General features: G+C 36.1%; 1 protein-coding gene across 10 annotated transcripts in view; it reads right to left on the reverse strand.

The window, feature by feature from the left end:
• The window catches only part of CAB39L (calcium binding protein 39 like), a 134,949-nt gene that overhangs the window by 58,860 nt on the left and 53,862 nt on the right, over positions 1-22,227 (reverse strand). For all 10 annotated transcript variants that reach the window (XM_003270091.4, XM_003270092.3, XM_030813398.1 and 7 more), the window contains 2 exons: positions 10,082-10,223; positions 6,721-6,885 (listed from right to left, as the gene is read on the reverse strand). In XM_003270091.4, coding sequence (XP_003270139.1) covers positions 6,721-6,885; positions 10,082-10,192 — 276 coding nt within the window. In that variant the 5' untranslated portion in view covers positions 10,193-10,223. The remainder of the gene's footprint in view (positions 1-6,720; positions 6,886-10,081; positions 10,224-22,227) is intronic.

A 22,227-nucleotide genomic window follows, 5' to 3' on the forward strand; every position in this document is an offset into this window, starting at 1 on the left:
AGTTGAGGTGGGTGGGAGCAAATGGTTGTGCTGAATTTCAGTAGCAGAAGTAGATAGGCAGACCAGTCTGCAGTGTGAGGGGTAGCCACTGAATGGATTAGTGAGGGATCTTGCTGGAGACTAAAATTCAAATTGAACTAATTTATAGATACTGGGAAAGATATAGGGAATGAAACTACAAGCTAGCTCAAAGTTGCTCTCAAAAAAATTTAAATATAATTAAATTTACATATTACATGAAATCCATCTGTGGGAATTTATATGGGAGATTATCTCCCCCACTGCCCCAATATCTTTGTCATTCTATTTTCTCTGCAGGCTAGCTTCTTCTGTTTCTTTAGTCCACATAGTGAAAAATATGGCCACTGATGAAAAACTGCATTTACTATCTTTAAGCACCTGGCCAAATACTGGGGTTCTGTCTCAGTTCTAGTTCCAGAATTCCTGCAGAAAGCCTCTGGCCCTCTTTTGGTCAGATATCCACTTGCAGGTCATTCAGATGTGTGTTGTCCAGGGTGTCATGTCACCGAAAATGGTTGTTCCCATGGTAACCATGTGAGTGGAGAAGGAGGGAGCATTCCCCAGAAAGCACAGGGAGTGGGCAGACACAACGCTTTATACACAGCACAAGTAGTCTTCATCTTTATGCAGATTACATTCCTTAAAATGTCTGGTACGATCAAACTAATGGTCACTGTCTTAATTTTATTACAAACAATTAACAGGTTTCACATCTAATTAAGAGTCTGATGCCAAATGCCATTTTTAATCACCCATAAATTATATTCCTTTATAGGATAAAGGCCTTCTAAAGCTTATATTCATTAATTTTAGGAGGGCAATAGGGTAATGATAACATAAAATTCCATTTTCTATGACATAGTATTTCCCTACCTGAGACTGTAAATTCTTTAATTTGTCCAGTGATGGGCACAAAATATATACACAATCAAATAAAATCCAGACCAAATATAATTAAATAAAATCAATGGCCGACACGCATAGTAAGCATTTCAAATTGTTAAATGTATAAAGTACAGTCAAAGCTGGTATTTCAAGGCTTTACAATTTCTGTTATATTTTTGCAGTAATAAAACCAAAGGTAAAGGACCACTTTTTTTTTTCTTTTTCTTTTCCGTTTTTTTCTTTTTGAGATGGAGTTTCACTCTTGTTGCCCAGGCAGGAGTGCAATGGTGCGATCTTGGCTCACTGCAACCTCCGCCTCCTGGGTTCAAGCGATTCTCCTGCCTCAGCCTCCCGAGTAGCTGGGATTACAGGTGCATGCCACCATGGGCAGAGCTAATTTTTGTATTTTTAGTATAGATAGGGTTTTGCCACGTTGGCCAGGCTGGTCTCGAACCCCTGACCTTAGGTCTCCCAAAATGCTGGGATTACAGACATGAGCCACCACACCTGGCCAAGGACCACTTTAATCAGGTCCAGGGAATAGAAAAAGATTATTAGAACATAAACATTTACAAAACATAGGACTACAAAATGGCTTAATGAAAAGTGGAAAAGTTGATCCTGGAGTGTTTGTTTTGCTATTTTTTTTTTCTTTTGAGACAGGGTCTCATTCTATTACCCAGGCTGGAATGCAGTGGCACAATCTTGGCTCGCTGTAGCCTCAACCACCTGGGCCCAGGTGATTCTTCCACCTTAGCCTCCTGAGTAGCTGGGACCACAGGCACACATGCCCTGCTAATTTTTTTTATTTTTTGTAGAGACAGGGTTTTGCCATGTTGCCCGGGGAGGTCTCAAACTCCTGGGCTCAAGCAATACTCCCACCTCAGCCTCCCCAAGTGCTGGGATTATAGGCGTGAGCCACTGCACTGGGCCTGTTTTGCTAATTATTTTTTTTAATGTAGTGAGAAATAATCATTAGGGATTAAGTTACCATAGAAGACAATTTTCTGCTTCTTTGAGCTGCTTATTCAGCCTGAACAGTTCACTTTGCATCCACCCTAGTTTTGCAAGGCACACCTGCCTTTAAAATGAATGTATCAGACCTTATAGGCAATACATTTTCCCTCCTTTGATCTCTTATCACGTTGTGTTTCAAAACATCAAAGAGTCTAAAGCTGTGTCTTGAATAGTAGCCAAACCTCAAAAAACACAGCTGAGTTTGATCCTGAGCCCATAAAAATCAGAAGCCTTGCAACCTCAGCCACAAATCATTTTTTGAACCTCATAATAGTATGCTGAAATGGTTCTTTTCTGTCTGCAATTTTAAGGCTTAAAGGATTAGATAAAAATTTATAGCTACTTCATGAGATTTTTATTTAACCCAAAGGCCGACCTCCTAACTAGCCATTATTTACATGATGATAGCTGGATCCTCCAGTATTGTCCCTACCCCAGTGGGCCACTTTCCTCTAGATTCCTGACAGAGAAGTGGGTTTGTCAAAGATTCCTGAGTCAGTCCCTGCCATCCAGTCTAAGTCAGTGCTGCCAGCCACCATCACTGCTGTCAGCTCAGGGTTCCAAACCCCTGCTCCCAGCGCCCTTCAACCCCCATTCATTGCCTTGTTTCCTGCAACTGCTTATTTTTTCAACACTCAGTTTACTCCAAGTGTAGAAAACCACCCCTTCTTCACTCAACATGCTTTTTGTTGTTTTTGTTTTGTTTTGAGACGGAGTCTCGCTCTGTCGCCCAGGCTGGAGTTCAGTGGCGTGATCTCGGCTCACTGCAAGCTCCGCTTCCCGGGTTCATGCCATTCTCCTGCCTCAGCCTCCCTCCCGAGTAGCTTGGGACTACAGGCACCCGCCACCACACCTGGCTAATTTTTATATTTTTAGTAGAGATGAGGTCTCACCATGTTAGCCAGGATGGTTTCGATCTCCTGACCTCATGATCCGCCCGCCTCGGCCTCCCAAAGTGCTGGGATTACAGGTGTGAGCCACCACGCCCAGCCTCAACATGTATTATTAGTACAATGCTCCTTTACAAAGGTTTAAGGTGAACAAAGCATAATTACAGCACAGTGCAGAAACACCTTCAAGTTGAAGTCTACAGATCACTTTTATGAAAGGTTCTTCAGTCTTCCTGATCATCGTTCTCCACGAACACCTTCCTTTTGTCATGGTTCTGGATCCCTCTCTCTCCCTCCAAACCTTTCTCCTATCTTTCTTCTATTTCCTACTCCTGTCAACCTTGGCCAAAGAGGGCATTTCTCAAATTTCTGTTACTTTTCTCTGCCAAGGAAATCTAAGCTTTTTTCTTTCAGTCTTTTCCTTACAGACATTGCCTAGAGACTTCAGCCTTTCAAACTAACAAAAAAGCCAATCAAGGTATCTTCTAAACAAAAATTCACTTTTTTTCTCTGTAAGGAATGTGCCATTCTCCTAGGTTATCTGGCAAAAGCTGTATACCATCCTTAAAATAATAATTTTTCCTTTCTGTTATCAAAACATACCAGAAATTTTACAGTCAAATGACTGTTTTGCTATCCAAAGATGCACCAGCAGAGGCTATTCACTTACTGAAATCATATCATCATCACTCCAAAGAGTTTGAATTATCTTCTAAACAATTTACTGATTCCTTCAGAAAAATGGCTCACTGGTATGTCCCAATACCTTCTTTTGGTCCAATTCTTTTACCTCTGCTTTGATATCTCATTCTCATTACTACATTCATTCAATCAATTCACAAATTAACATGCCACTAGGTGTGGCAAATACAGTCCTAGTACTCAAGGTAACATAGAAGTGGCTGTCCCAGTGCAAGCCATGAACCAAGAGACATGGGGGTGGGGGTTCTGTGTCGTTGGAGTAAGTTTGAAGTCAGAAGGAATTTTATCAAGCTGTCAGTAGCTTATATAGACACTTTAGGCTTGAGAAGGAGAGTTGCTGCCTGCAGGCTGATCATCCATGCCTCCAGTTCATATCTATGGAGTATCACATTCACTTATAATTATGTTCTAGGTATGTGTCACGTCAATTGAATAAATAAAGTTAAGAATTGCCTATCTTATTATCACAATAACAAATCTTCATAATAGTTTTGAATCATCAGTTTAAAAACTTGTTATATCTAGCATATTATTCTGGAGGGAAGGCAAGTATATCATACATTTTATTTTAAAAATTAAAGTAATCCACAAGAGTAATCGATTTAACTCGCATTTTTAGGCTTAATCTTCAGCTATATATAGAAAATTCAAATGTTCAGAAAGATACTTCTTTTCTCCAAGGATTCCAGAGAATAAAAGTTTACTTGATAATAATGTACAAGTCTATTTTAGGCAATGAAATGTCTTAATTCCAAAATAATTTTTAAATGAACTTGTTCTCAAAAATTTAATTTATATTTGATGTGCCATGTAAAAGAAGGGGAACTTCCATAACTGTTTCTTACGTTCCACTTTTGTTATCTGAGCCAATGCCAAAGAAAGTTGTAAGGCACCCAAAGTTTTTCTTTGGTATACTCCTCCCTAACTCCCCAATTCTTGGAGAGCACTTTGAACCTATGAGGTTCTGTGGCTGCTCAAGGCTTCTCCAGGTCACTGAACCTGATGACATCTCATCCCTGAACTCATTCTTCAAAACATAACTATCCTTAGTTATATTCCTTCCAGCACTCCACTGCAAATTGGGTTAATCTCATAAACTAACTCAAGTGTACTTATGAATTAATGACGACAGTAGCTTAATATGCTGCTGTTCTCAGAGAAACGAGCAAAACAATAGTAAATTTATAAAACTATACTACAAGAATAGGGAATCATTTTCCTATTTATGGTCACTGACCAACTAAATCTAAAACAAATTAAGGGTTATAACAAAAAAATCAACGGTTACAAGAAAAACAAACCAGCTTACATTTAACTTTAGTTCCCGAGTTTGAGAAAAAGAGGAAATGAAAAAAATACTACTACTTGACATTTGTATACAGTCTGCATTTATATTTAGTGCCCCTATATAACACATCATATATATGTATATATTTTTATTTAGTTTAATATTTAAAACAATGCTGTAAGTTTATATTATTCCTATTTTATAGATGAGAAAACTTAAGCTCAAAGAGATTAAGTTACTGACCATGAAATAGCAGAGCTGGGACTCTAAATTCTAATTCCAAGTCAAGTGTTTTTTTCACTATGCCACAGCTTCTACAAGTGTTCATAATACCTAATTTTAAGCTAAATAAAAGAAACAGAAAAGTATATACATACAGTAAGACTATAATTTCACATATAGCTGGTTTTAAAAGGAAATGAGACGTAAGATGGAGAGGGAGAGTAAGCAAGCCAAGCAAGAGGAAAAAGAAAAAGATTCTGAGCAAACTATCGCAAGGACAAAAAACCAAACACTGCATGTTCTCACTCATAGGTGGGAATTGAACAATGAGAACACTTGGACACAGGAAGGGGAACATCACACACCGGGGCCTGTGGTAGGGTGGGGGGAGCGGGGAGAGATAGCATTAGGAGATATACCTAATGTAAATGACAAGTTAATGGGTGCAGCACACCAACATGGCGCATGTATACATATGTAACAAACCTGCACGTTGTGCACATGTACCCTAAAACTTAAAGTATAATAAAAAAAATCAAAAAAAAAAAAAGAAAAAGATTATGGGTCAGAAAATGCCAAAGGCAGAGAAAGATAGAATAAGGAAGGGAAAGAAAGAAAAAGACAGCTGTAACTGAAAGGATGAGCTGAAGTCCGGGCCCTTTGGGGTCCCCACTTGGTCCTGCTTCTAGCCACAACCGGACTGCACACCTCCTGGCTCTGCACTCCTCCTCCTCTGCTTTGACTGCTAAAAATCTTCCCTGGTCTAACTTGTGCAGAGAGCTGTGGGCTACTATTTCCACAGATCCCCAGAGCCCTGACCTGATCTTGGTCTAATCACGGTAATCACTGTCATTAGTTTTCCTTCCACTTATTCAGTGAACAAAACTAAAAGCTATTCACTTTGCATATCTCCTCTATCTCTGAGAATGAATGGAGACCCAAGTACCTACCTGATACAAACAAAATTTGTATTATGATAGAAACAAAGCAACAAAGTGAAACCAGGACTTCTGTCACCTCAACAGTCAATGCCCAAACTTGCCTATGTATCCATTTCTCACTGAAAAATCACAACCTCTGAGTTACACAATAGATAATAATGACTAGACATATTCACCACTTACATTTCTAAGCTTTTGTTTTAGTTAGTCAATTTATTATTTAGGTAAATTAGGTATAATTGCTTTCAAAAGGAGATAAACATATTACTAGCATTTAACACATTTCTTAAATCATTGGTATAATATGTTCATTAAAAGAACTGTCTGAATTTGAAGCTCTGAAGTAAGTGAGTGACTTTGGGCAAATTATTTAATATCTTTGAACTTTAGGTTCTTCATCTATAACATGGGGCTAATAATACAGTATTAAACACAAAGGTAGTTTTAAGAATTCAATGAGTTGAATGCTTGAAACTGCACCTGACATATAGCAAGCATTCAACAAATGTTATTTCTTATTATTACTTCTATTAGCCATTAGCTTTGCTACCTAGCTGCATAAAACTTAACTACAGTTCGGCTTTTTGCTTTTATAAAAAATAGATTAATTGTAGACATTTTAGAAAAAACATTAAAAAATAGCATATGGAAAGCAATAATGAAAAGCAAAAGTCGAATAGTGATAGATAGATAGATAGATAGATAGATATTAAAATTGAAAAGCACCACTGGCGTCCTTTTACAGATGGTTTACCTCAAAGTCTATCAGCTGCAGGTCAGCTATCAGTGTCACCAGCAGGCCACTACTGTAGAGTTCTTGTGCTAGCTGAGCCACTGCTTCTGTTGGGGGTTCTTTTTCATTTGTACCACACAGAATTTCTTTCATTGCTTGCAGTGATTTAGACACTTCTTCTGAAGCCTAGTGACCAAAACGTATGCTAACAGTTAAAAGAACAAAAATTTTTAGGCCATAAACAAACAAACAATCCAAAAAACCACTTCTTGGTCTTGGGCTCTGTTTATTTATAATTAATGGTACAGTTATAAACAAACAAAAACAGTAAGCACTGCCTTTTTTATTTTGGAAAATATTACAAATATTATAAAATTTATTTATATAAAAAAGCTCTCTGGTATTTCTACTTAGTCAACATACATTAAATAATCTTTTTTTTTTTTTTTTTTAGATAGAGTCTCGCTTTGTTGCCCAGGCTGGAGTGCAGTGGCAGAATCTTGGCTCACTGCAAGCTCCACCTGCTGGGTTCACAAAATTCTCCTGCCTCAACCTTCCAAGTAGCGGGGACTACAGAAGCCCACCACCATGCCCGGCTAATTTTTGTATTTTTAGTAGAGACGGGGTTTCACCGTGTTAGCCAGATGGTCTCGATCTCCTGACATCGTGATTTGCCGGCCTCAGCCTCCCAAAGTGCTGGGATTACAGGCGTGAGTCACCGCATCCGGCCCAATAATCTTTGAAACCACACTCGTCTAATTTTGCTAACAATTCAACATAAACTTTATTCTTGAAAATTAAATTGATTCCATTTTGAAGACTTATCAGTAGCTACTAATCTTTATTTAAAGCATTGTGTTAAGGTTTTTCAACAAATCCCTATTCCTCTGATTTTTGAATGGTCCAAGTATAAGATTGTATATTGTCAAAACTCATAAGTTTTCTTTGTCAATCCATTTATTCCTTATACAGAATCACTGTCTTTTTTGCTATCTATGAAACTTAAAAAAAACTCACTATATTTTAAAGAATACTAGGCAAATCCATAGAGGCAGAAAGTACATAGATTAGTGGGTATTAGGGCCTGGGGGAGAGGGAAATAAGGAATGACTACTAATGGCTCCAGGGTGTCTTTTGGGGGTGATGAAAATGTTCTAGAATTAAATAGTGGTGAACTGCAAAACCTTGTGAATGCACTAAAAACCAATGAATTGTACACTTTAAATAGTGAATTATATGGTATGTTAATTATATCTCAATTTAAAAATCTTTAAAATTAATATAGGTAGGAAAGGAGAGCAGACTAATTTAGTTAACAATTTGTCTGAACATTTTAAAGAAATATACTTTTATTACTTTTAAGTATAATACTATAATCATTATAAATGAAGAAGGAAATGAGTAGAATAAGGCAAATTACATAAAAATAACTCATGGTAGCATGATGCAACTTTTATTATTTATTTATTTTTATTTTTCTCTAGCTCTGCTTCTTGGGTGATACTACTTTTATTTATTTATTTATTTTTGAGATGGAGTTTTGCTCTTGTCACCCAGGCTGGAGTGCAACGGCACAATCTCAGTTCACTGCAACCTCCGCCTCCTGCGTTCAAGCGATTCTCCAGCCTCATCCTCCCTAGTAGCTGGGATTACAGACACCCGCCACCGTGCCTGGCTAATTTTTGCATTTTTAGTAGAGATGGGGTTTCACCATGTTGGGCAGGCTGATCTCGAACTCCTGACCTTAGGTGATCTGCCCACCTCAGCTTCCCAAAGTGCTGGGATTACAGGCGTGAGCCACTGCACCTGGCCGACACTACTTTTAAAAAGTAATTTTTCATATCCTTAATAGCCTGACTGAAGCAATCCTTAATGTACTAAAGACGGGAAGCATCTTAAATTGTGAGATATATCCACAGAAGAATGCTTTAAACATACATGGAGAGTATGTTTAGGAGAGAGTTAAAAATAATCATAAAGCAAACATCTTTATGACCATCACCCAGTCAAGAACAGGACATTTTCAGCACCCAGGAGTCACCTGAAGGCCCCTTTCAGCTCAGATGTAAATATTTTTATATCTCTTGTGACAAACATGTCTTTACATTTCTTATTATTCGTATTTTATAGATGAGAAAACTTAGGCTGAAACAATATAGCTTAGTTCCACTGATTTTCAACTTTATGGATCAGTACATCACCCCTTCATGATTTGCTTCTTTCATTCAACATTATTTTTGAGAAATGCATCTATGCTGTTGCATGTAGGCAGAATTTCTTTAATTTTTATCACTTTCTAATGTTCCACACTAATGCCTATACCACAACTTTTTTATTGGTTCTAGTGTTCAAGGACATTGGGTTGTTTCCATTGAAGGTTTTTTATTAACAACAATGCTATGAACATTCTTGTACATTTTTCCTGGTGCAGATGTGCAAGAATACCTCTAGAGTTTATAACTAGGAGTGGCACGGCAGGATTTTAGTACATGCATATCTTCATATTTCACAGATAATAAACTGGTTTTCAAAGCAGTTACATCAATGTATACGTCATCATCCACAGTTTATGAAAGTCCTCATTGCTCTCCATCCTTGTCAACACTTACATCATCACACCTTTTCATTTTTGCTAAGACAGTAGTTGTGTAATGTGAATTTATTGTGGTTTTAGTTGGCCTTTTCCCAGTTACTAATGAAAATGTGTAAAAAGGTTTTTTTTTCTCTCTTTTGCCATTTAGATTTATACTTGCAAAAAGGCCATTTTTCTTCTATTTGGGCCAAGATTTGGCTCAATATTACAAAGTGTACTAGAATTAGAATAAGCTATTTCCACACCTCTTGTAGAATTCAAGATTGTATCATTTACTGGAATAGAAGGATACTATGAACTCGTGTATTTCTTTTATAGATATCTTGAATCTAGCCATAAACTTTAGAGAGAAATCGAATATATAGGATTCAATATCCCTTTAAAGGAGTAAATAGCATTCCTGTGAGGAAGCCCCACTTAATAAGACCTTAAAACCATATGAAAATGAGATTCACTGTAACAGAAACTATCAGTCAATCTTTAAATAAAAACTTTTTACCTTTCATGTAAATGTAACATTACACACCAGTATAACCTTTTAGATCTTTAAGCTGTGTAGTCTAGAGGGATCCAGTGTGGTCAGAGTCTCTAGAGAGTGAACCTAAAGTTTATCACAGCAGACTAAATAATAATCAGTTGCATAAAACCTGAAATCAACTTAAATCTATTTATAGAGGCTCTATGTGCACATCACAGACCATATTTTGAATTCCTCATTAAGCTTTTACATTGGTTTTTGGCATTGCAATGCATGTACTTTAATCATAATGTTACTGTTTTAGCTCTTACCTTGTCTGTCTTTTTGTCTTGCTTTTCCAAAATGGCCAAATTGTCTTTTAGGATTTTCACAATTTCTGCTGGATTTTTGTGTGATTTACTAAACAAAGGCATTTTTTTCATGTGTAGAAATCTCTTCTTCCAATATGGAATGCTAAAAACAAACAAGCCAACAAAAATTATAACTTTAACTCTTAATATGCTTAAATTTTTATAACAGTATGTCTTATAAGTTTTCAATAACATGAATTCAGTAATCTGAAACATTACAAGTGATCAAATTAAAATGAGTTTCAAGTTTTATGCCAAATTTAATTACATATAAGATATTTTTAAAAAGATATTTTTAAAGTTTTGCTTGAAAGTTTTTTTACAAAGTTTAAAATCTTTCCTGCAATAGAAACATAAGGGTTATACAAGAAATAATTTTAGAGTCCAAGTTGATATGTAAAACTAGATATTTTGACCAAAGAAAGTGATAATAATAAATATATTCTATAATGTTTAGCTATATGTATTCTATAGTGCTTAGCTGCTATTATTACAAGAAGTTCCATGACATAGTTAATGAATTATTTCACTAAAGAGAAAGGCACAGCAGTTTAGATATGATTCTATCTTAAATGTCCTAGACATTTCTGGCTATTTGAGTCAATTATACTTTTTTCCACTATTTTAAAAAATATAAACTTACTCTCTGAATGCATAATAATCAATGATCAAATATTTTGCATTAAAGTAGAATTTTAAAAAGAAGCCAAATGCATTCACGTATAGACATACCTGGGAGATACTGTAGGTTCAGTTCCAGACCATTGCAATAAAGCAAATTTCTCAATAAAGGGAGTCACAAAATGTATTTGGCTTTTCCTAGTACATATAAAAGTTATATTTATGCTATACTGCAGTCTATTAAATGTGCAATAGTATTATATCTAAGAAAACAATATGTATAACTTAATTTATAAAAATGTTTATTGCCTGACCCTTCAGTGAGTCCTAATCTTTTTGCTGGTTGGAAAGTCTTGCATTAATGTTGATGACTGCTGACTGATCAGGTTGTTGGTTGCTGAAGGATGCAGTAGCTGTGGTGACTTCTTAAAAGAAGACAATAAAGTTTGCTACTTTGACTGGAAGATTTCTCTATAGCATGTGATGCAGTTTGTTAGCATTTTACTCACAGTAGAACTGCTTTCAAAATTGAAGTCAGTCCTCTCGAAACCTGCCACTGCCTTATCAGCTAAATTTATGTAATATTCTAAATCCTTTGTTGTCATTTCATCTTCAGCAGGAGTAGATTCCATCTTCAGAAACCACTTTCTTTGCTCATCCATAGAAGCAACATTCCTCACCTGTTCAAGTTTTATCATGAGATTGCAGCAATTCAGTCACATCTTCAGGCTCTATTCTTAATTCTTGTTCCCTTGTTATTTCCACCATATCGGCAGTTACTTCCTCCACTGAAGTCTTGAACCCCTCAAAGTTATCCATGAGAGTTAGAACCAACTTCTTCTGAACTCCTGAAAATGTTGATATTTTGACCTCCTCCCATGAATCACAAACGTTCTTAATGGCATCTAGAATGGCGAATATTTTACAGTAGGTTTTTCTATTAAGTTTGCCCAGATCCATTAGAGGAATCACTATCTATGGCAGCTTGCATCTTATGAAATGTATTTCTTTTGTTTGTTTTTTTAACTTTTATTAGAACAATATGAACATATGAAATGTATTTCTTTAACAAGTCTGGAAAGTCTAAATTACTCCTTTGTCCATGGGCTACAGAATGGATGTTAACAGGCATGAAAACAACATTAATCTCCTTGTAAACCTCCATCCGAGCTTTTGGATGATGAGGTGCATTGTCAATGAGCAGTAATATTTTCAAAGGAATATTTTATTCTGAGCAGTGGGTCTCAACCGAAGGCTTAAAATATTCAGTAAACCATGCTGTCATCTAGGCTTTGTTGTTCCATTTATAGAGCACAGGCCAAATAGATTTAGCATAATTCTTAAAAGCCCAAGGGATTTTGGAATGGGAAATGAGTATTAGCTTCTACTTCAAGTTACCAGCTGCATTAGCTCCTAACTAGAGAGTCAGCTTGTCTTTAAAGCCAGGCATTGACTCCTCCTTTCTAGCTATGAAAATCCTAGATGGCATCTTCTTCCAGTACAAGCATGTTCCACCTACTCTGAAAATCTGTTGTTTTGTGTGGCCACCCTCACCAATGACCTCAGCTAGATCTTCTGGATAACTTGCTGCAGCTTCTATAAATAGCACTTGCTGCTTTCCCCTGCACTTTTATGTTCTGGAGATGGCTTCTTTCTTTAAACCTCATGGAGCAACCTCTTTTAGCTTCAGACTTTTCTTCTGCATCTTCCTTACCTCTCTCAGCTTTCACAGAACTGAAGAGAGTTGGGGCCTTGCTCTGAACTAGGCTAAAGGGAATGTGTGTCTGGTTTGATCTTCTATCCAGACCACTGAAACTTTCTTCGTATTAACAATTAGCTGTTTTGTTTTCTTATTATTTGTGTTTTCACTGGAGTAGCACTTTTCATTTTCTTCAAGAACTTTTCCTTTGCATCCACAACTTGGCTAGCTTACTGATGCAAAAGGCCTAGCTTTCAGCCTACCTCAGCTCTGGATATGCCTTCCTCAGTAAGACTAATCATTTTTCCACCTTTTGATTTAAAGTGAGAGATATGTGACTCTTCCTTTTCCTTGAACACATAGAGGCCACTTACAGGGTTATGAGCCAGCCTAATTTCAGTATTGTTGTATCTCAGGGAACAGGGAGGCCTGAGGAAAGTGAGACAGGGGAACGGCCAGTCGATGGGGCACTCAGAACACATGCAACGTTTATCGATTATGGGCACAGTTTGTGGTGTCCCAAAACAATTACAATAGTAACATCAAAGATCACTGATCACAGATCACCATAACATATGCACTAACAATGAAAAAGTTTGAAATATTGTGAGAATTAACAAAATGTATCAAGAGATACAAAGTGAGCACATGCTGTTGAAAAAAAAATGGCGCCAATAGACTTCCTCAATGCAGGGTTGCCATAAACCTTCAATTTTTCAAAAACACAGTGTCTTCAAAGCACAATAAAGGTGAAACACAATAAAATAAGGTATGGCTGTAATTGCTGTCTTTCTCCCTGTAGTTCTACAGCACTAAGGGAAAGATATATAACTGGAGGAATTTTAAATACTCCCTGACATCAAAACAGAGTACAAATTACGACATGGTATCATAGATATGATATGATTTTTTTGTCCATTATTACTCTGCTTGGTTCTCACTGTAACAAGCTAATGCTAATTTACTTAAATTAAAAACGTTTTCAGGGTTTCCATGTCAATCTGGTGATTAGCTAACATTTTCTGATTCACTGTCTCCCCTTTTTATCTGATGGTGGGTTTGTTCATTTATTCATTGAATAAATAATCTGAGTAATTACTGAGCACAGGCACTTTGCTAAATACTAGGGATAGAGCCACGAACAAGAAAAACACAATCCCTGTTCTTTGGAGCTTATTATTAAGTGGAAAAAGCAAACATTTTAGGGGCAATGGGGTTATACAATGGGGAAATAACACACAGTATACTGTCTTAATACAATCTCCTTTAAAAATTATTTTCATATTTTACTATACCTACTTATTATAATAAGTATAATATTAGTTTAACAATGTTTTAAAATTTCATCTGATCATTATTCTTCAATTTTGGGATCCATATTTTGAAGGAAATCAAAACTCATGCTCTTAAACTATGCTTGAGTTCCAGCACCCAGACCCCCTGCAAATTAAGGCAGAACTCTCCTGCCTCCCCCAGTTCTTCTCAGACCATGGCCAGCCCCACTCCATTCCCAGACTAAACACCTCCCCCACTACCAGACTAAACACCTCCCCCACTCCCAGACTAAACACCTCCCCTACTCCCACACTAAACACCTCCTCCATCACCTGGAAACTCAAGGCTGCCTTTCTCACACTCTGGGCGACCATGCTGGTCACTATATATGCATCTACTCCAATCACATCATTTAGCCCACTGGTGGTCATTTAAGCAATGAGCCAAGTAGCACTCAAACCTTCTACACAAACACAAGACACTTAAACTCCCTCCACTTGATTGGTAACTGATCTACTGATGATTCAGAACAAGTTAATCACCCCCTTCTAGGTGTCATTTGTTCTATCTGTAAAACGAAGTTGTTCTTAGAGTAAGATTGAGCATCAGGGCTCTAGGTTATTCACCACTGTTCCACACCCATTTTGAGTCTTTAACCCCCAGTATCCTATCATGATCAAGAAAAAGCCAAAGATAAAGTGCTTAAGGTGGGAACAAAAGGAATGGAGAGGCCTGACAATGGTGCCTTGTGGGGATAAGGTGGTGGGAGAGTAATTTTTCCATAAAGTCTACCTCAGAGTTTTAAGAACATACATACTATTTCAGCAAAGCAGGCAGTGGGGACAGGAAAAGACGCATGTTAGTCCAGAAGACTGACACTAGATAAATGCCTCCTAGGCACTGAAAACTGTGTTGAGACCACACACATCAACCTGCCCTCAGCATTAATGCTGACAGCAGGCCACGCAGCACAGAAATATTAGTGGACTGACAATGGCCCGTTATACTTTTCCTCTTCCAGGAGTCAGTAAGCAGAATAAACAACAAATAGGTTGTTTATTATTATTATTATTAAAGGAACACAAGAAAAGGAAATAAATGCCCTGCAGACTTGGGCAAGAAAGGTTGCTTCTGAAATTAATTCTCTATAAAGCTAGAACAGACATAAATTTAAGAAAAGAAGAAAAGGAGACAAAAAGCTTTTAGACAAAAAAAAAGAGCTGGCCAAGGTAAAAGACTGAAAATACACATATATATGCACACATAAACACACACATGCCCAAGATGCAGACTGGGAATCCCAAACTGCATAGAGCAGAATAACAATACAGAAAATGGATCTGGGGCAACTTCAAGGTACAAAATTAGTTAGTCTGCATGTATTCATTCAAAAAGTATTTACTGAGGACTTATAATGTACTAGGCACTGAACAAGGAAATATGAAACAAAGAAGCCTCAAAGGGCTCACGATGTATTGAGAGACACAAACACATGCAAAATTTTCCCAGAAGGCGAGAAAAGGTCGAAAAAACTAAAATGATGAAGAAAAGATATAGAGTGTGTATCGATACATATCTTTATATCTATATAGGTATTTTACAGCAATATGAAGAAAATGGAGTGTTATCCCCTAACAAACAGGTGTTACGACAATGGAGAGGGAGGATAGGAAGCCAAAAACAGCAAAGGAATTAAAAATGGAACAGAATCAAAGATATAACAGCATAAACAGAAAAACAATCTCAACTTGATCATTCGAAAGATTTTTCTGGTTAAGATTCATGATAAGACCCAACATTCAGTGTCTTGCAGCTTTTAAAATAAACATTTCCTTCTCAAATCACATTCCAACAAAATGACCTTAAAAAAACAAATAAATGAAAGCATAAAAATCAGGTTGGTTTTGGACTTCCATGAACCAAATGCCTGAAGGCCATGGAGAAAACCTAGAGTTCTGATAAGGAAACTCTATAACCCCATAATTAAATCCTTAGCCAATATATCATTTATGTGTGAACAGATAGTGTATATTTACCAAAAATGGAACAAAAAGATGAGATGGAATGAGGCCCACAAAGAGCTCAACAAAATTAATGCTAAAAAATCAGAAATAGTTCTTGAAAAGGAGCCTTTATATTGTTGGCAGAACATGTGGGAGGGTGAGAATCTACAATTATAACTCATTCATATAGGAATAAAAATAAATAAGGATTCAACTAAAGAAGTTAAAAAGGAAACTGCCCCAAAAATCCCCAAGAAAAGACGGATGGAAATAATGATAGAAGTAGAAATAACTCAATCAGAGAAGTAAAAGAAAAGGAAGAAAACGTCTGGTAGCTATTTGGTCCAGATTTCTTCTGGTGATAGATGTGTCTGCCCTACTTCCCACATCACCTCACCCCACCGAAATGGGGGGAACATGACCCAGGTTTGGCCAGAGTATTCCCTGTCCTGGATGCAGCAACTGGCTAGTAAATAGATTGTGACACAACCAATCAAAATAAAAAAGAAGAAAGGAAAGTGTTGATGAGAATGCTGAGAAAAGGGAACTCTTGTACACTGTTGGTGGGAAGGTGAATTAGTACAGCCGCTATAAGAAACAGTGTGCAAGATATGCAAAAAATAAAAATAGAACTACCACATGATCCAGTAATCCCACTTCTGAGTATATATCCAAAGGAACTGAAATCAGTATGTCAAGGAAATATCTGCACTTCCGTATTCATTGCAACCTTATTCACAATAGCCAAGACATGGAACCATCCTAAGTGTCCATCAAAAGATAAACAGATAAAAAATGTAGTACAGGCTGGGTGCGGTGGCTCAGGCCTGTAATCCCAACACTTTGGGAGGCCAAGATGGGTGGATCACTTGAGTCCAGGAGTTCAAGACCAGCCTGGCCAACTGGGGAAACCCCGTCTCCACAAAAAATACAAAAATTAGCTGGGTGTGGTGGCAGGCACCTATAATCCCAGCTACTCAAGAGGCTGAGGCACAAGAATCGCTTGAACCCAGGGGGCAGAGGTTTCAGTGAGCTGAGATCGCGCCACTGCACTCCAGCCTGGGTGACAAAACAAGACTCTGTCTCAAAAAACAAAACACTGCTTTAAAATAGATTCAAAGCAGAGACAAAAGGTATGGTCATCTTCATTCAATATAGCCAAATTGCTTTCTCAAGTTGTTAATTCCAGTTTATACTTTCACAGCTGTGTAGTGTGAGTTACAGTTATTGCCCATCCTTCCTAACATTTGGACCTGTCAGAATTTAAAAATTTCGCCAGTATGACAGCTGTAAAAGATTGTCCTATTATGGTTGGAGTGCAGTGGTGTGATAACCGCTTGCTGCAGTCTTGACCTGTTGGGTTCAAGCAATCTTCCCACCTCAGCCTCCCAAGTAGCTGGGACCATAGGCATGTGCCACCACGTCCGGTTAATTTTTGTATTTTTAGTAGAGACGGGTTTTGCCATGTTACCCAGGCTGGCCTCGAACTCCTGGCTAATTTTAATTTTATGTAGAGACATGGTCTCTGTATGTTGCCCAGGCTGGTCTCAAACTCCTGAGTTTAAGTGATCCTCTCACCTTGGCCTCCCAAAGTGTTGGGGTTACAGTTGTGAGCCACCACACCTGACCCATACTAGTTTTTTCACTTTCTTATTCTGCACATTTCCTAATTCTATACTTTGCCCATTTCATACTAAAAAAAAAATTTTAGAGACAAGTTCTTGCTCTGTCACCTAGGCTGGAGTGCAGTGGCACAGTCACAGCTTACTGCAGCCTCGAACTCCTGACCTTAAGTGATCCTCCCACCTCAGCCTTACAAAATCCTGGGATAACAGGCGTGAGCCACTGTGCCCAGCTACTTTGCCCAGTTCTTTAAGGTGGCTGAAGAAAGTCATACCAGCTGCCAATACCAACTAGTACAGTCCCTCGCTAATAAATATAAATCACATGCAAGAATCATGAGGTGTTTGATGAAAATCAAGAATATAAAAGAGAAATATAAAAATAAATAGAGCAAACCCTGCGGGGAATGGTAAAAATTATATTATATTTATATACCCAAAAGATATGCTATGCTATCACATCCATAAAATAAGAACAGGCTACTATGAAAAAGAAGTAAATAATGAGTGAGAAAACATTCTTGGAACTAAGAACATGCAATGCAATAGAATAGCTGATTGGTAGAAGGGTATAGAATTGAAAAACAAATCCACAATTTAAAGACCAAGCCATGGAAATCTGGAATGAAGAGTAAAATACAACGAAAAGCAAATAACTAATTCAGAGAAAAGTTGGAAATATACAGGGTAGAGCTGGAGAGCCAATACTGATTGAATATAAATTCTTAAAGGAAAAGAAAAAAACAGAGATAACTGATGAGAGAGTAACAAATACATCAACAAATAAAAAGGAAGCAAAATTCCTAGAGCTGAACATGTCTTCAGATTTAAGTAAACTAATGGTTATCACAGAGAGGGAATGCAAAAAAGCCTACTCCAAGATACACTGTGAAATTTCTGAACTCTAAAGAGAAATCCCACAAACTTCCATAAAGGGGAAAAATCTAGAGTGGCACCTAAGAACCAGACTGTCAGAGTGGAATCAGGATTAGTAACTTCACACCAAATGACAGAAGGCAGTGAAACACTGTTTACATAATTTCTAGGGAAAAAGATTTTTCACCTAGAATTCTATACTTTACGAATTAAGCAGATGTGAAGGCAAACAAAAATTACTTAAGGACGAAGATGGTGAAGGAGTAGGGGGAAGAGAAAGGAAGATGGAGGAGAAACAGAAAAATGAGAAAACCGTTGAAAAGTAAGCAGTTGAGCAAAGAAACCAATAAAATATATAGCTAAATCTAAGTAAAGGTTGATAATGTGTCTGTGATACTTAATATGACTGCTAAAAATGTATTCCTGAAGTATTTTGATAGACGTAAAATGTTTTTTAAAAAATCCAACCACCTAGAAAAATACAACTAAAATTCTTTTATAGACTTTGTTCAAGGAAAAGGATATAAATAATGATTAAATCATAAAAAAATTTATATGTGTTTGTCATGCCAAAGTAATTTAAGTCTCTGGGTTTTCTATAATCACATCATAGACAAATTAAGATAAACCTGTCTCTTGAATTGTTTATTAAACATTTAATGATGAATATTAGAATAATGGAAGTAGGATGCAACCACCAGGAGGAGGAAAACAGGAACAAAAATAATTTGACCAAATCAGCAAGAATCAGGAATGAAAAGGAAAGTATAAACAAATAGTAATCAGAGAATATAAAAAATATAGAAGGAATAAGAGCAACCAATAATTACAATACATACAAATGTGTTAAATTCTACTACTAAAAAACTGAGACTCTCAAACTCTCAAATTGGGTTCACACTCACACACACACACACACACACACACATTTCTGCTCTGAATTCTGCAAGAGCCATAATAGAAACAAAATGACACAAAAATGTTCAGAATAAAAGGATGCATAAATATACATCAAGCAATATTACAACATGAATATAAGAAATGCAGAGTTCATGACAAATTATACACACACACATATAGAGCATTTAATATATGTATTTAGTTGTCACGAACAGAATATATAGAGGTTATTACACTACATATACAGTGTATGTAATAGAAATAATCATACATATAAAGTCAATTACCCTTACAAATTTAACACTATTTCATATGTATATTAGGTACAATAAAGGCTATATTAAATAGTTTTAATTTGGTGACCTTAATATTCTCTAGGTAGAACAAGGAAGTCATTGCTTGACAGACAGAAAACACAGGAGTCTGGGCCAGGTGTGGTGGCTCACGCCTGTAATCCCAGCACTCTGGGAGGCTGAGGTGGGCAGATCACAAGGTCAGGAGTTTGAGACCAGCCTGGCCAATATGGTGAAACCCATCTCAACTAAAAATACAAAAAAAAAGAAATTAGCTGGGCATGGTGGTGCGTGCCTGTAATCCCAGCTACTCGGGAGGCTGAGGCAGGAGAATCACTGGAATCTGGGAGGCAGAGGTTGCAGTGAGCCGAGATTGTGCCACTGTACTCCAGGCTGGGCGACAGAGTGAGACTCTGTCTCAAAACAAAAACAAAAACAAAACAAAACAAAAAACAGAGAAGTCTGGTAGGGAAAGAGATAAAAGATAGCTACTGACAGAAATGAGAACAGGAGCTACTGGGAAAGTGATCTAAATTATTTTCAGTTTAAATATGTTCAATATAGACCCTAAGTAAAATTCTAGCCAACAAAAATCAAAGGCTGTGTTTACAAGATAAAATATCAAACCAGGTTTTTAATAATAGAAAATTGATGAATATAATAAATTATATCAATAAGTCAAATAAAAATTATCTCAGTGGCATCTGAAAAAGGTATCTAATAAAATTAAAACCAGGAGAGATACAAATCTTAGATCAATTTACAAAATAATGGTTAATGGAGGCATACTTACTAAAAGGAGGTATAAAACAAAGGTCATCACAATCACACTATCATTACCATATGTTGTGGTCAATGCATTAAAATATAAAACATAAATAAATGCTATAAAATTTGGGAAGGATGTGACAAAATTGTAATTAACAGACAATATGATTATATACATAAAAATATGAACAACCGAAATTGGTAGAAGTTAGGTGAAGTAGTCAAATACATGATAAATATACATACAGCTCTCACATATAAGAAATTGCCAGTCAGAAAACATAATGAAAAGCGTATTTTGTTCATACTGCCAACTAAATATACACAAAATCTATACCAGATCTGTATTTTAAAAAACTAGAAAAGCTTAATTTCGAAAATAGGTTAATTACTCTTCCTGAAATAGAAAACTAACAAATTAAACAGAGAATAGAAGATGTACTTATAGATGTATGTGTCTATTTATCTATTCATCCCTTCAGCTAGCCATCCTTTTAATCAGCTAGCTAGCCAGAATGATTCTAGAATGTGGCTTAGCTAATCTTAATGATATTATCTAAATTATGAGATTTGTGATGGTTTAACTTTCTTCATGAAGGTATTTTTCTGCATTATTTATAATAAGCACATTTCTTTTTTCTGAAATAATAAAGAGACTGTGGAGAAAGCCTACATAATTAAGACAGGAAAGATCTGAGGTTAAAAAAAAAACACACCCTATTTTGTTCTTGAATAGACAGAATAAATATTATTTAAATGTCAGTTATTCTTAAAGTTCACAGTTTGATATAGTTCCAATCAAATGTCCAAAAAAAATTTTTTGGTATCTAAACTTAGTCAAGAATACTAAATAAGCAAGAATAACAAACTTTAAAAAGGAAAATTACTTAGGAGGAAATGAAATGAAAAGTGTTATAAAGTACTGTAACACAGTAATAGCACAAGAAACAAACACATCAATGAACAATACAGCCCAGATATAGATGTTAATATAAGTGACTTTCAAATTTCTGGATGTGAAATAGTTTCTCTAATTTTAGAAGTGATAAATTTCAAAGAAAAAGACCAACAAATCAAAGTTAATACAAATATGCCACAAATATAAAAATTTGAATTTCTATAGATAAATAATAAAAAAAAATTACAGGCAAACAACAAACTAGAGAATTCTGTGATATGAATCTGAAAGATGGAGGGCTAATATCATTACAAAAGATCTCTTTAAGACAATTAAGAAAATCATTAAGGAAACATACAGATAAGTGAAAACCATAAATGAGGAATTATAGTTAATGAATATACTAGTAAATGTTTAACCATTCTCTATAATAAAAAAAATGCAAACTCAAAGTGAAAGACTATTTTGTTCATTATGTTACTAAGTTTTTTGTTGTTTTGACAAACTCAATTCTAATGATGGTATTGTGCAACAGGCTCTCATTTCTTACTGGTGCGGATATAAATTAGACAATAATTTGGCAAATATGAATCTAGAACCTTAAAATGTTCACAACCTCTGGCTTTATAGTAATTCCATTTCTGGTAATCTGTCCTAGGAAAATAAACTAAAATAAGGGATTATCTTTATATGCAAAAATGTTTACTGCAATTTTTTATCATAAAAAACTGAGAAATATCTAATCTAACAGAGGGAAATAATTAAATTGTGATACACCCAGTTGATGGAACATTAGCATATGTCACAGATTTTTTAAACTTTTAAACATTTTACAATTATTTTACATTTTAACATCTTCAAAGCTTAGGTGTGTCTTACAATTGTTGGTGCCTTATACTAACAGGCAGGTTCTTTTCTTTCTCAGTTGTACATAAAGTAACTATATGTCTTACAACCAGTGACTTATTAAATTTGATGAAATATGTCTAGGAAAATATTTCCAAAGAATGTGAAATAGAATGGAAATGTCAATGTTAAAAACAACATCCCAAATCATGGAGCATAACTACAACTATGTAAAGCAAACAAAACCACAAACACACAAAACCTATGCATAGAAAAAATAATTTTGAAATGTTAACAGTGATTGCC

This window comes from Nomascus leucogenys, chromosome 5 (assembly GCF_006542625.1).
Source record: "Nomascus leucogenys isolate Asia chromosome 5, Asia_NLE_v1, whole genome shotgun sequence".
In the NCBI taxonomy this organism is placed as follows: domain Eukaryota; kingdom Metazoa; phylum Chordata; class Mammalia; order Primates; family Hylobatidae; genus Nomascus; species Nomascus leucogenys.